We start from the raw sequence: 16,156 nt of genomic DNA, 5'->3' as shown, positions 1-16,156 counted from the left end.
TGGGCAGGATCCATGCAAAATGCTTTTTGTTGCAGTATCCCTGGGCAAGAAGGGGTGATGCTCTGTTCCCAGTGAAATCTGGCTAGAGGTGACAAGCTAAGGTGGTGACACTCCTTGCATCAGGTAACTTATGCCAGTAAAAGGTCTGGCTTCACAAAGTGGACACCCATGAAGAAAAATGATTTAATGGGAAGTCATCTGTCATACTAATGTTCTTAGTAAATGACACCATTAAAGAACTGTAAGCAAGAGATTGGTAATGAGCAAGTCAATGTTATCATTTGCTCTCATTTCACAGGCTGGCTCAGAACCAACTCTTCATTTTTTATTGTAAAGGAGAACAGATTAAAGAGATGTATAAGGAAATCAAAGTAATTAGGCATGTAAACAAGCTGGCAGGTAAACAGTTGTGATTCAGTGAGGCAACTGTCAACCTCTAAAGGAAGGAAGGTACCCGTTTGTATTATTATTTTCTTTTTTTGTCTTTTTTTATATAATTTCAGATTACTCCTAACACAATCATTAGCATCCTTACAACACACAAGACTGAGCTGTGTTCAGCTCTGACACCACAAGGCTTGCTTTACCCCACCCTGAGGACACACAGTGGGAGAAGCTCCCGTCACAGCACTGAGAATTGGGCCATGCGTAAGGTGGCCAGCACTCCCTGTGCTTGAGCGTGAGTTCATCCACTGCAGAAATAAGACTAGACAGCAAATTTACAATACGGCTTGGCTTTTCTCCCAACTTTCCCAAACCTCAGGATGTCAGAATCCTGGGAAGAATCCCTCCACAAGGATGATCTTGACATGCTGGATGTAGGATCTGATTCAGCCCATTTAACCATAGGCATTTAATGAAAACACTCGGTTTAGTTTTCACTAATGCCCCATGTTATCAGCAGAGACATCAGTGCCTGTGGTGAATGATCTTGGGTATCGTAGTGTCTCTCATGAAGAAGTGGGATAGTACAGTAATTGTCAATCCTAGTTCATAGTTTTACATTCATTTGAAGTGACTCATTCAGTTGAAAGTCAACACTGCCTAAAAATTATTTCCAACTCCCCAAAACACGGACTGCTATAATTCTTTTAAACTAATTCAACTTAATTCACCATTCAGAAACCCACACCATTGCTTTGAGACTAAGAGTAGTTATTTTCCCAAATGCTACAGCACCCTGATTCCACGCCTGCTGAAGATACGATGCAGTCTCAGATTTCCTGCTGTAGTTTACCACGATTAATTTTAGTCTATGCAAGTGGGCGGTAGAACAAAGGGAGAAGCAGTCACGGAAGCCAGAATCTGTATCCAACTCCGGGAAGATTAGCAGTACCTAAATACAATCATGTCTCAGCAGGGAATATATGAAACAAGTAAACATTAAAACCAGCACATCTCAAGTAGTGAGAGTAGCGTATCCCAAACAGTAACGCCAGCAGATAGGGTATTCTGTACTATGAACGTGCCAAAGGGAACCTCTGTTTCACTCTCTGGTTTTGGTTGAGGATTTTATTAGTGTGTGAGCAGTTCTGTGCGTACAAATGCACTCCTTAAAGCTGTCATCCATCTGCCTAAGCACGTGAGCAAGTTTTAATACATGGATGCGTAGATATAATAAATACATTTTTTTCCCTAATGATTTTTCCATATGAAAAAGCAAACCCTAATGTAGCATGTAGGCAGCAGAATGGATGGAGTATGCAGGCAGTGGATATGCCTGAAAAGATAAACAGATACGTTTGTGTGAATTCCTATTTACATTAATTAATGCCTGCAAAAGCTTATGTGCTATATAAGCCTAGAAAAGCAGATCTGAAAAAACATTTTACACCTTATATCCATTATGTACTTTTGCTGTCAACTCACATGCTGAGATCATTGCAATAACCGGGAAACTTATAAAAGTCCTCAATATAATCTATTATCAATTTGTAGCTAATACAATTTTAAGGAGAAGTATTTATAGAAATAAATTTTGTAATTAAAAAAAACTATAGAAATGAATATTTTGGGAATTTGTTTTACAGAATCATAGCATCAGATTTTTTTTTAAAAAAACACATAAGCTGAAATTCCCTTTAAACCAAATCTCAGGTTTTGACAAGCTCATCTGTAAAGAATGGGACAACTGGCAATCTTTGAAACTTTAAGGACTTTATGTATATATCTCTCATATTTTTCCCTATATGAGAGAAAAGGGGTTGTTGAAGACTGAATGTTTACCAGGAAATTTTTTTTACTAGAGAAGAAAGTAAGAATTTTTTTCATCTGTGACCCAATTCATGTCTGTCTGTGTGACAACTACAAACTTTAAATGCAAGCTCTTCATCATGGGCTGGATCTTATGTCTGTAAAGCATCTAACACACTTTGGTGTGCTAAGTAAATGAATAAAAGAATACCCCCCAAAATGCAAATCATTATTTGCTGTATATTCATGAACTTCTCAGAAATCTAATAGGCTTGTCAAGTATTCAGAAATAACTTTCTTAAAAATATTTGTTGTTCTTTGCTAGGTGTAGCTAACATAATTTAAGTATCCACTTTAAGGTAGTCTCTTTCATTTTAGCCTAAGAGCAAAAAATTCTCATTTTGAGACTCATGTTTCCACAAGGCACCTCCCTGGAACCACCTCAAAATCTTACAAAACCCCCACTCCCTTTGACATGAAGATACAGGTGGAAAAAAAAAGCCCCCAATATTAAGGGCTTTCAGAAGAAAGGCAGACTCATCATAGATATTAAACCAGTCACTACATCAAGACCATAGTACAAGTATCCAAATTTTGGAGTCTTGTCTGGTGGTCTAACAGGGTTGAGCATATAAAAGCAGCCAAAGAGCTCTGTACTCTTCAGGCTTGCATGAGTTTAGGACTGGTGAGAGCTCGCCAGAGTTCCTCCTAAAGTCTCCTGCTGTAGGACAGCTAGAGCTGAAAAAGCTCAAGCTGAAGAAGGCAGAATTCAGTCCTCAATACTTCTAAATATATCTCAGAATTTAAAGACATTTCTTGATTTTTGATGACTTCTGCATTTGTCAGCTTAATAGGATGAACAGAACTAGCAAAAGAAAAAATACAAACTTTGCATTTGTCAGCTTAATAGGATGAATAAAAATAGTAAAAGAAAAAATATGAACTTTCATATTATAAATACACCTTTTAGTTAAACATATTTATGTATTGAAGGTTGTCAGGAGACAACCTCTCTCTAGACAGCTGTTGTCCATCGCGAGTGAACACTGCAGGGAAACCTGGACAGCAGCAAGTGATGTAAACCTTGACTCACTGTGCTTTCAAATGGAAAACAGGGCTGTGGTGTGTATTTTGTAGGAAAAAAGGACACCACACAAGGATTGCTTTCTGTTCCCAGCCAGGAGCTGCAGAGAGGTCATATGCATTTAACTGAGGGTAGGACTTCATCCAGAGACCACAAACCAGAAACTGGTTCCATTGACAAACCAGGACTTTATTTTGGGCCCTCGTCAAGCTACTGCAATGAAAATTTCACAGAACAGTGAACTTCACCACAGACTTCAACTGCAGTCAATACAGAACTGAAAAACAACATTAGTCAATGTCCAGAGTACAAGGCTTTGCATTTCACCTTATGGAATAACCAGGATGCCACACACTCCTCTTTTTGAAAGCTGGCCCACAAGCCAACGGCTGTAGCTGAAACCTAACACACTGGAAATACCAATTCCAAGTTCTACCATATAAAGTGTTGCTAATTTTACTCTAGCTTCTGTTTATTTAAAGTTATATTCTGCCACCTTACATGTAACACAACGCAAACACAAATCCACATAAATCAGTGGGGCCACCTGCCTGCCGAGACATTCTCAAATAACTATTGATTTTCTATCATGAGTTAAGGCACTGTGAAAAATTAGAAGGAAGGTGAATAAAACATGAAAACATGTACGATGCATACCACAGCAAATGCTCATCTAAAAGCTGTCTACCAAAGACCAACTTTTTTTATTATAACAAGGTTTATAATGGCATACTATCCAATAAAACTGCACTACGTGATTGATAACAGGCATTGTCACAGATTAATAAGAGCGTAGTGGCTGCTAATTTACCTCCATCTTGTGAGTTCATGATATTCAGAGCAAACAGCATTGCATTGGAGAACGTGGTAGCCTCTTCTTTGCTTGCAAAATTCAAGCCATAGACCTGCCGTGCATCGCGCCATTGATGAAAGGTGGGTGTTGCTTGATTGTACTTCAGTCCTTTCACAATTGAGTAATTAATCACTACCTGTGATTTGAAAGAGAGGGGCAAAGATTAAAAATAGTTTTGTTTTCAGTGGGGAAAAAAACCCAACCCTTTGGTAAAGGTTAATTAAATTGGTAGAGGCAATTCATACAGCAGCTCCTACAGGGCTGTATGGTAAGGCAGTGTGTGTTTCAGTGACAGAAGACGCACAGCTGGGGGTGGGATTTACAACAGTTCAACTCCGCCTCAGGGACTTGCAAGCTAGTTTTGCAAAACCTGTTACCTGCTCATGTTTTCTACAGCACCTCCTCAGGATACAGCTGTGCAGATACTGCAGACAGATGTCAGGAGCCAGTGCCAGCAGCTGTTGCCATCTTTTGGGGGATGATCATGCACAACTGTCAGAAAAAGAGCCAGGCAGAGCTCTGGGCGCTAACCCTACACTACAGCAGATAGATGTTCGACTCATTGCACTGGCTCTGCTTTTCTCCTCCCATGCACCTGATCACCACCAGCTTCTTATGCTGAGAGAGTTTTTTCTCTACAATCAGATAGGCAATGACAAAATCAGACAACCAAGTATTTCCTCTCCCAGCTCCTGCCTTCCTGTACGTAATTTCCAGGTAAGGTGTGATTGCAGCAGAAGGGTGTTTCTGTGTGTTTTGATTTAATCAGCTAAATACAATGCCCCATTTACCCTTGGGCAGGGCACGGGGGACACGCAGCTGCACAGTATGCCTGGGGTCTGACCAGAAACCTCCAGTGCTAAAAGTGTAAGCTGCTCTAGCTGAAGGTGGAGAGGCAGCAGCATCCACTGCACCACTAATAAGCCAGAAGGACCCACAGCAGAGACAGCACCCCTGAGACAGCCATCTGTGGACTGACAGTGGCACTCTGTTGTAATGCAGATTTAAGAAATAACATGCCAACAGAAGAAATAATTATTCTTATAAACAGGCACAGTGCAGTTGAAAACAGAAGGGTAGGAAATGGAGGTTCCCTCTTCATCAGCACACACAAGCTGGGGCCAGGAGGGAACCAGGGACAGAGAAACTTAAAATTATGAGCAGGGGAAGTCTGAAGTTTATTATTCAAATATAGCAAATGTGGTTTTGAATATTCAAGATTGTCTCTACAAATGGAGTTATTTTGGCTGGAGTTTTATCAAGAGCCAGAAAAATTTCTGGTCCTTGTTGAAAGCAAATCAATGAAAATCCTCCATCAACCTAGTTTGTATGGCTCATCTGTAAATCAGGCAGGCTGGACACTGGTATACAGGAGTAGGAAGAGGGACCTTGGTGCATGCTGTCTGGGGGATGACTCTTAGCATGAGTTTTACCGTCCTGGACTTCATGAGATGGGGGCAACAACTGAAAACAAGGGAACAAAAAGCCAGTAACAAATAAAAGCAGTACCCAGTATTTACTGTTACAGGTAGCCATCCCAGAAAACCTACCAATATACCTTTTTTGCAGTCTGATTGACCAGCACTTTGGCAAGTTTTCTTTTAGTACTATTACCACATCTAAAAAACTCCAACATATTAATTAAGGTTAACAATATTTTTGTTAGATGACTGACAAGTCCTCTCAATTATAAAAGCAGAGTTTTAAAACTAATTTCAAAGATGAATGATTCCTAGCTCTGAGTTTTGACTTTTCAGTGGACTGCCAATTTAAACTCACAGAAAAACATTAGAAAAGCTCCTAATACATAAGGAGCAAATTGTTTTTCACACAGTTCTGTTTTTGAAGGATGACACTGTCTCATTGATATAGATAGTTAACAGATGTCTGATAACTAATCTATATTATTATATAAAAAATTACGGAAAGCAGCGAAGAAGCCATATACCAATAGACAATTGCAGATATACTTTATTTCTATAATGCATTTACTTACCTGAGCCAGCATTAAGCAGTGACATAGCAGATAGTCTTTGAATACTTGGTCTAGCTTTAGGCATAAATTATCCTGACGGTTATTGAACATCCAGTATCTGGTCCAACTGTTGCTCTCAAACCAGTATCGTTACTAAGTTTCCATGTAAATGCACTGGGCAGCAATCAGACCTACACTGCACTTTTTTTATCATGTTTGGTAGAAAGATACCTGGCCTGTGATTCAAAAGGAGATGCAAGGCAACCTGCATTTGGTACACATACTCCCAAGAGCTGGTCCCCTGAAAATGGGAACTGCATCGCCAGCATGCTGCGTGGGAAGCCACCCACACCAACCAGAATGAAGTGCAAACCACATTGCTCCAGTTACAGCAAAGCCATGAGTTCACTCTTACAGCTGACAGCTTAGATAGCCCTTTTTTCTTGAAAAATGGTGACATCACCCCTGTTATACCACTGAGCATTGGGAGAGCCTGTATGAAGTTGCTCATACTCGGGGAGACTTTAGATCATCAAGTAGACTCATGCCTGGATCACTAACCCAACAGTTTTAACATATAGCAATTTTTAAGCCTTCCCAACACTTCTGAGTAGCTTAACAAAGGCAAGGTACAACCAGTATCTTTGAAGAAATGTTCAGAAAGACCATGATGTTTTACCTGGCTTTGCTAAGTGAGTACTGCTCACCTACTAAAAGAATCTTCTGTTTCAAAGGACAGCACTATTTGGATCAAAGTCCAGAGCACCAGAGGGTGTAGTGCAGTTGTATAATCAAAGACAGAAATCATAAAAATCTATGCCAAAAATCATTTAATAGAAGTCAGGTAAACTGTTCAAAATTTGCTTTCCCAGAACATCGACCCAACGAACTCAGAGAATCTGCTCTGTTCTGAGGGTTTGATCCCTTCAGTCGAATAGGCAGAATTTGAATGTTGACCTTCAGTAATCCCCAGGATGCCTATACATGTTGCATGTCTTTAAACTCAAAACACGGGCTTTAAAACTGGGAAATGAAACATAAAGTAGCCAGAGTTTCGTTTTATCTCCATTAGCTCATGCTTCTAGAAAACAGAAAAAGGAGGAGGGGTTCTCCTGCTGTTGTTAAGAAAGAGTGCATAAAGGCATCTTGTACAGATGGTGTGGTGGCTCTGCAAGGCACATGATGATAACTAAGTGCTTGAGAGCAGTAATTAAAATAAAGAAGGTCTCCATGTTTGGAGCATAGGGGGTTTTTTACAGGTGTTTCTAAGGGATCCTTACTCTAAAGCTCCGTATGTCAGTAAGATAGCATCTGCCATGCTGAGCAGACCAACAGTTCATCTTTCAGTCTTCAGTCGTAGTTTATAATAGGTGATTAGAGAAACTGAGTGGAAATCTTGCAGAAAAAATTAATGTGTTTGTCTATAACAAACAGTTCTTCCTATATCTCTTCCCTCAGAGTTTGTCTTAAAAGCTGAAATGTAACATTTTGTGTGCCTATTTTTTTCTTTTCCAACCCCTTTTAGTATTTTCTATCCCAAACCAAAGTAGTCCTGTTACTGATATAAATGTCTGTGTTTTGAACCCTGTCAAATTCTGGATTTCAGTGACTCATATGGCAAGGAGTTTCGCAGAGCAGTTGTGCACAGCATTAACATGTTAACAGCTTCCCATGGTCCCGTCACTATAATGTTAAAAAAAGACTTGCCTCACTTCTGCCTGGTACTGTCCTTCACCTTGTTATCTCGGTTTCAAGTGCAGGCTCGCTGGGGCAGGCAGGGAATTTTGGGACCTATTGAAAAGCCCAAGACTGAGAAGCCCTTCCCTCCACAGTCCGTAGGCTACAGCGATGGCGGTGACGGCTGACAGGACTCACCGGCATGGGGCTAGGAGGGACCGGGTGGGCCTCAGGACCACACCTGAGGTGTAACCACAGCCAAGGCCATGGGAAGAGCTCCCACACAAGCCTTACCACCGGCACTCTTGTTTATGGAACCAGGGCAAGACGTTTGCTTGTTTCTACAGAATATGAAATGGTTCAGAAGTTTCTCATCAGCTTGGGTTCTGCCACACCATCAGAGCTCAGAGTCCTCTCATGGGGAGCAGTTGCATGAGTGCTAACACACAGGGAGGATATGGTGTAGCAGCTGAAGGCTGCTACAGTACAGGCCAGATTCTTTATTTCTGTAAGCAGGCCCAAACCTGACCAACTTCTAGTGAGTTACTGTGGTGATCAATTGGTTCTTTATTTTTCAAAAAAACACGTGGTTTAGTTTATATCCCAAGAGTGCTGTTGCCATTTCAGTTTTGGCTTTGGCTCAAACGTAAGATGTCCCACCTTCCCCAAGGCCCTGTTCTCACACTCACTTCCTAGCCATGTCAATTCACCAAGCCCTCAGGAGATATGATTCACTTTTGACTCCCACCTTCATCCCTGCCTATTTGTTCACACATGCCTTCCAGTGACGAGACTATGCTGAGCTGAAATCACCTGATATAAAATCATAATTTTAAACCCTCAGTTGATCAGGACTCTGAAATGGGGAGCTACTGCTTGTCAGCTAAGCCATAAAGATGGACCACTTGCATGTTTTTAAATTTGTGAGCTTCCTGATGGTGACTGAAGCTAACGCATTTCACCTTTACAACAGGTTAGGTTACGACTGCTGGCAAATCGCAACATGGGGGTAAACCACTTGCTTGCAGCTGCTGGGCTTCAAGAAAGTGAAGGTTGCAAAGAAACATCAAAGCTCGTCTTGTCCAGCAATTGTAATACTGATCTGGCCTTAGCTTCAAACCAGTTCTGGTCTCTGTGGCTACTTCAGCACTTCAAAAGTCTGCTTCTGGTTTTCTAAAGATTACTGCTCGTGCCAGCAGGAGCCTATGCAAATGCACATGTCTGTGCAGAGCAGAAAGGGGAAATCATGTACCACTGATGTGTAACTTAGCTTGCTGCTGCTGCACGCAAGCATGTGATGAGCATGTCACACAGACACATAAGGAGAACAGGAGGTCGGGTGACCACTTCCCGGTGGTGAGAATGATGCTCAAGTTCTGCCACTTTAAAAAACATATTTTTCTGTGGTGAACCTTTTAGACACCGTCAGCTAGAGAAGAAGATAAGCACAGATAAGTTAGACAGAATGAGAAGATGGTAACACATGCACCAAAAAAGGGGCTAGAAGACAGAAAGGCAGCTAGACAAAGACAACAAAAGGAGTCTACAGAAGAAGAAACGTGACAGAAAAAAACCAGAGGATGAAAATTAAAGGGAGAGATTATTAGAGCTGTAATAGAGAACAAGAAAAATTAAAAGGGAGACGTTAAAGGTAGGCAGGGGTGAAGTCACGAAAGTTACTCTAGTCTGTGCCTTGCCAAACAGCATGCAATAAAACTTAAAATTGTTCCTCCATGGTATTGTTGTGTTACATATTTTAAACTAGTTTCTCAACTCTTGGAAATCTGTGTAGCTTCATTATACGCCAAATCACCTATTCACTGAAGATCAGCCCTTTTCAGAAAAATATGGCTTTCCTGGCAAAGCAACAGGTTTTACTAAAACCTTACTTTCAGTGTGATTTAGCAAAACCTGAGAGCAAGCATGAAATGGCTTGTATAGAGAATTATTTTAACTGAAATGTATTTTTGTTCTTGTTAAGACCTAGCAAGCTTACGATTCCATGTGAGACTCATATAAAATATATTAAGTTCTGAATCTTGGGACTTTCAGAACGTTCCTTTTAATACTACTATGCTATGCTGTCTTTAATTTATTTATAATACTGGATTTTTGTCACCATATTGAAGGTGAATACTTTCTTTTAGACAGTTTTAACTAAGGCAACCTGTACTTTTTTTTGTTTATTTGAGGGAGGAGCTTTAGTCTTTAAACTCTAGAAAAATAGATTCTTCTATCAGTTTCCTTCTGAATTGAGATGATTTTCAGATGGCATGCAGCCTTTTCATAAGCAGGAACATTTTCAAGCAAATAGAATGTTACAGTTAATGCAAAACTTGTTTAAAGTACAGATCAAGATTTGACTTTTTAACATATCCTACTCTTTAAATTGTATACTCTGATTAAGACAGACCTCTGGTACACGGTCTTCCTTAGATATATATGTAGACTTCATGACTTGTGCTTTTTTCACACATGAGCTATTTTTTTACATACAGCTATTCAGACCCATCTTAGATCACAGTCACATGAAAATCATTTACATTCACCTGCTGGCTGCGTAAAATAAACAGCTAGCATGGCCTGTTATAAAGCAGCACTGGCTTTCACAACTGGGTAAGAAGCCACTGTACTTAATTTATTTTTGAAAATATTTTCTACTTTCAAATGGAACTACATTAATATATTGCCTTTGCTCTACTGAGAAGGATAAAAACAGTGGCAAAAGATATGGCAGATGTATCAAAATTTCACTGCAGGGAGCTGAAACCCAATGTGCTTAACCCTCCAGTCTATTTCTATTCTGCTTTTCCTTTTTGCAAAATGATGACTGTGTACAGGGACAGTGCAGCGAAGTCATTATCCAGTCCAGTAAGCAACCTGACTAACTTTTCCAGTTGGCCCAAACATCATTACAGCTGACAGCTGAGGGGCATCATCTGCATTTCCACGAGCAGATCGGTCAATTCCAACATTTGTGGCAGCTGAGAGGTGGCAGTGCCCCAGCTCCTGCTCTCTGCCTTGCCTTGCCCTGCCCCTGCCCATCTCACACTGGCAGTGGTGCTCATCACACCTTCCCAGGAGGTGCCGCTCTCTGAACTAACAGAAAATCAATCACCCACTTTTTTCTGATCCTTCTGCCAGGTTGAGCGCCTGAGGTGAGTACAAGAGGCGGGCGGCCAGTGCCACACTGGCCTCATGCCAACACACAGAGGGAATCCTTGACAGAAACTTCTGCTCTAAAATGCAAATGCCACTATGGTATAGCAGTGCTACTCCACCCAGGTACATTTTTGTAATTTAGGGTCTAAACATGACATTTGGTTATCGAGCTTCTGATGGCATGCACTGCCCAGCACACTGGTGAGCCAGGCTGCTTGCAGCCACACCGTGGCAGCCCCGCACTGAGCACCACCCTTTGGGGGCTGAGGGGAGTCTGATACCAGTTCTGATAATCTAAATCCCATATAACTCCTTTAATACCCCAGGGAGGTCCCACGGACTTAGGCTCCTGTAAATCAGATCACAGTGTGCACCTAGGATTTTAAAACGCATTACGAGGAACTAATTACTTACTACAGTGATGTAACAATCACACTTTGTGAGATAGCAGTGCAGAACGATTGATTTCTATTTTTTTTTTTTTTTTGCAGTACTGAAAACCTGCAAAAGATAAGTTAGGGGGAGCTGAGAGCAAAACCTGCAGAATACGACTCATTTCACAAGCGAAAAATGAAGGGGGGAAAAATAACGTCAAAACCTCTCTGGCATCTACCAAAAGTTCTGTTTGCAAATAAGAAGTAATAAATTATGATACATTCTGTGTGCAAAAAATTGTATAAAATCTAAATGACTGCAGTAAAAAGACTCACAGGCACCTTGCAGGGAGCAGGAAATGTTGCTAGACTGCATTAAATATAGAACTGATTGTATCAAATGAGATCAAAGGTTAATTTACAGGAAACTCGGTACAGTTACTCACTTGTTGATCTTGCAGTTTAACTCCAACTACCCTGAAGGTGTTAGTGGCCGTGTTGTGGTATATGTTGATTCTGCTGAATCCCTGCTGTCCAGGTTTTATTGGCACCCATTTCTTACTGGTATCGTCATAGACCATAACTGAAGCTCGGGCTTGGCAAATACTCTGTTCACTGGAGAGCAAAAACAAAAAAATCAGGAAAAAAAGCAGTGAATTTGCTGTGTACTACTGGAGAAATCCAAAGGAAAAAAACCAACAGAAATTATCAGAACTACTTACAACATATGTTTTCTAAGACATCTGCTAATCCTTTGAACGCAATCTCTCTGTTAAATTAAAGCTGGCATGTATGTGTTCATAGATGTAAAAAAACCCCAGTATGCTGTTGTTTGGAACGGATAATCTATTTTATATAAAAATATTAGGCCCTGAGGAATAACCTGTATCACATAAACATTATGAAAACCATCCAACAGTATGAATGCTCCATTTATTTTATGTACCTATTGGCAAGTGAAGCCTTTCACATTTGCATGAACACTTAACAATATTTTACAGCTTACTGACAAAATAAACGTGACATCCACAGCTGAGTTACACATTTAGAACTGGAAGCAAGCAGACCTTGAACCAAAAGCCACGTTAGGTAAACTGAAGACATCAATTACGTTAATCCAGCTGACGCCTAATACCCAGACCTGCTGACGCACTTACAAGTCCCAGAATACATGTGCAAAACACACAGGAACTCTTTTTCCCTTCACCCTAGTAGCAAGAAAAGTAGGAAAAGGGAATCCATGAATGTCTGCATTCCAGTGTTAAAGTACATAGGCATTATTTCATACAGCATTAATAACTATTTTTTTTTCTGTAGATTTACAGGAAACCATCAGCTCTTTACTTCTCACTTGCATATTCGTGAGTAATATACGCGTACTAGGTTCCTGCTAAAACACACCTCTCATGTGCAAGAAATGCCGCTGGCAAATACATTTGAGATGACATGTCAAAACAGATCAGGATATCAGTTCCTGCTCTCCTGACTTCCCAGCCACTTTTCTTACACCAGAGAAAATAAGAGTTCCTTATACAAAGAAAAAAATGAATCCTCCAAATTTTGGAGATTTGAGATTGTCAAATGTAACAGGATTTTCAATAAGCATATAGTGCATCTTAGGCCTAAATAAAACTGTTAGTATTTATGTCCTGCAAAAATCTAAAGTTCATGACCATGCTATTAACGTTAGATCTATATGTAATTATATATGCCTCCCTTCCTTAGCCCAAGCTATATTAAACAGTTTTCAGCAGCACAATATCGAGTGGTAATCTGCTTTGCACACAAATCCTTTTTTTCCCCGCTCTTGCATACACTTCTTTGTGTTGGTCTTGCCTCTGTAATGCCTCACTGGCACACACACAAATAAACGGGAAGCTCCTGGGTGGTGCTAAACCGTATCGCTGCACTGCCACTGTGCCGAATTACACTGCTTGTAAATGATACCAACTGCTGCAAACCCACACCCACCCGACCCCGCCACTGTCAGCACTTTAACGAAAGGGAGCGTGTTACTGTAGGTATTAAGAGGATCTGGGTAGATCACAGCAGCAATTTTCAATCTTTCCTGATTTGTGAGTCTCAAAAAGATTTCCAAGGCACATGCATCCCCCATCGTACACTGAAGCCTGCTGACTGGCTTGTTTTATCAGTCACTTCACATAGCCTCCAGGTAGCCACAGACCTCCTCCAGGCTTTAGGTAAGAGAAAACTCCTCACAGCATTTACAGGGGGAGCAATGACACTGGCAGACATGTCCATAAAGAACAAGGCAAGAAAATTCAGAATACATTGTCTTTTTATTAGATAGCACGGAAACAGCTAGAGTCTGTTACCGGGGCAATATATTCAGATCAGAAAGACTAAATATTATTTTACTTATATTCTTCAGAATTTATAAAATTGAGCTCATCCATCAGTTGCTGTTGCTTTGTTACGTGAGATACTTGGAAAACAGCTGTGCCTTTTCTGATGTACCTACCCAGCAAACACCTCTCCCTTCTTTTTTTAAGGTAAGCTAATGTTTTGTGGCAGCTTCTCCATATCTGACACTAGCAGCTGAGGGATTTGAGCTCTCTCCAGCCTGCCTAATCCTCCAACTGGTGCAAGAGCTGCAGACTGGCAGCAGCAGCAGCAGCACTGCTTGCATCCTCCAGACCTGTCTGGAGATGCTCAGTCTGCCTCAGATTCACAGACGGGGGAGGATGGGAGAGAAATGCACCAGCCAAAAGGCAAGTACACTGGATTAGCTTTTGCCATGTAGAAGTGGAATGGTTAAAAATAATCTTCAGTGTGGTCTTGTGGCTGGATGGTGCCCGCCTGCCTGTGCTATCAGGTGTCTCGTGCCACCTCGACCTCCAGAGCTGGGGTAGCATCAGCTGCCTGGAGCCACAGCAACCCCCTGCCCAGCAAGCTTGCTGGCTCCCAGAAAACATGGTCCCCAAGAGAGTCACACTCATCCCCGGTGCCACTGGGTCTTTCTCCTCAAGACTTGCTGGTTGCTACAATCTTCACTGTACTAAATTAAGCAAGAGCACGTCATTGGTTTCACCAGAGCAAGCCTGGGACCCAATGTTGCCTTCATTCCAGACGAATTTTGGAATCCACAATTACCACGGGCTCCTTGATTAGTCAAAATTAATTAAATTATGCTTACATACAACAAAGGGAATGCACTCAACCATACAGACGTGAGGGCCTTACCGTAGCATTATTCATAATGCCAGATTCCAGTAGATAGGTAACGTTGCCGTCAGATTTTGCTGCCACTAAAAACTGCAGCGAAGGATCCCTCTACAACATGACTGAAATACGGATATAGACCCCAGGAGCAATATTTAATGCATGGCAACCAATTGTTATTGTAACATAAAGCAACACATCAAGCTCAATCCCTGCTCTCCCTGCAGTCAATGGAAGGTTTTCATCATTCATTTAAATAGAAACAGGATTAAGCCTGTTATCTGGCCTCCAGTGAAATAACAGAAAGAACATAAACCAAGTACAGCACAAGGGGAATCCTTTCCTGCAAAGCACTTCATCAAAGCACTTTCAAAACCTAAAATGCCCCCAGGGATCCATTGCTAGCTTGCTGTCTCACCCTAAATGGAGGTGTAAGTCTTTACGCCTGAAGACTCTTTACTCGTCCTACCCATGAAAAAGCACAACCGTCCCATTGCCATTTTAAAGGAGCTTCCCTGAAAACAGCCTAGAAAATGCTCCTCTTACAAAGGTCAATAAGAATCTCACTATTACCCTCTATGGAGTCCATTTTTTCAAACATAAATCAAAAACCAGTGGTTTCACAAAGCTCCAGCAAAGGTTTCTGTTATTTTTGGGACAATATACCATTGATACTTATGTCAACTACACGTAACAGGTAATAAATATGAGTTTTAGTCACACTATTGTGCATAGTCACATTCCTTCTCCATGAGAAGTTTGGCAGATGTTAGCATATATACACAAAATCATGACTGTAGACTTCTAGAAGTTGCCTTATTTTCCTAAGTATACACAAAAGTTAATGAAAAATGAAAAATGAAAAATGTGTTGAAGAAGATCCATCAAGTTTCACACACTATGCCAAATATTACTAATTCCCCTATTGATTTTTTTATGTTACATTAACATGCAAACTGTCAGAATCAGGTTTAAAATACTTTCTCCTAGAGCCTTTATTTAATTTAATACAGCTTTTGGTGGGTCACCAAATCATGTTCACAGAAGGTGTAACAAATGACCGCAACTAACCAACTTCAGGGTTAAACACCTAATTCTGTAGACTCTACTCCAGCATGCCAGCTGCACCAGGAGAATTTCACTATCTTTTACAGACACAGCTGTTTCCTTGGGGCAAACATTCACTTAGCACAAACTGTGGAAACGCCCCTGATAGAAATCAAGGTATCGTGCTCAAACCTATAATGGATCTACCTTGTTTCAAGCTACTTGTGATTCTCTCACCTTCAAACAAGCTGTTTGCTGGTATTAGGAAATGCAAACAGCTACTTTTACAAATATTTACCTTATTTTGTATTTCCACCTCCCATCCATTTCCCCACCCCCAGCCTTAAAATGATCAATAATTACAAATTATTTCAGACTGATCCAATCATCCTTATTGGTGTCAGAAATTGTTCATATTACTTTGCCCCAGGCTTGTCCTACCTGGGAGCAAACCCTCAGCACAGAGAACACGTGAGATAACTCACATCTCACTCTGTCCCCTGAGTCTGCCTTCAGAAAGTCACAGTTGTGTGGTTAAACTTGATGTGCAAGGAACAGATGCCGATGCTGGTTTAAGAAGCTGACAGAATTTTCTCAATGTCAGCTTA

At 40.9% G+C, this 16,156-nt stretch overlaps 1 protein-coding gene across 3 annotated transcripts in view; it reads right to left on the bottom strand.

The window, feature by feature from the left end:
* The window catches only part of EVL (Enah/Vasp-like), a 157,179-nt gene that overhangs the window by 64,935 nt on the left and 76,088 nt on the right, over positions 1 to 16,156 (bottom strand). For all 3 annotated transcript variants that reach the window (XM_055794364.1, XM_055794372.1, XM_005230587.4), the window contains exons 2-3: positions 11,765 to 11,933; positions 4,089 to 4,266 (exon numbers count right to left, since the gene is read on the bottom strand). In XM_055794364.1, coding sequence (XP_055650339.1) covers positions 4,089 to 4,266; positions 11,765 to 11,933 — 347 coding nt within the window. The remainder of the gene's footprint in view (positions 1 to 4,088; positions 4,267 to 11,764; positions 11,934 to 16,156) is intronic.

Source organism: Falco peregrinus, chromosome 1, assembly GCF_023634155.1.
Source record: "Falco peregrinus isolate bFalPer1 chromosome 1, bFalPer1.pri, whole genome shotgun sequence".
Lineage (NCBI taxonomy): Eukaryota > Metazoa > Chordata > Aves > Falconiformes > Falconidae > Falco > Falco peregrinus.
The sequence above is the reverse complement of the archived record's forward strand: the minus strand, read 5'-3'. Positions and strand labels throughout refer to the sequence as shown.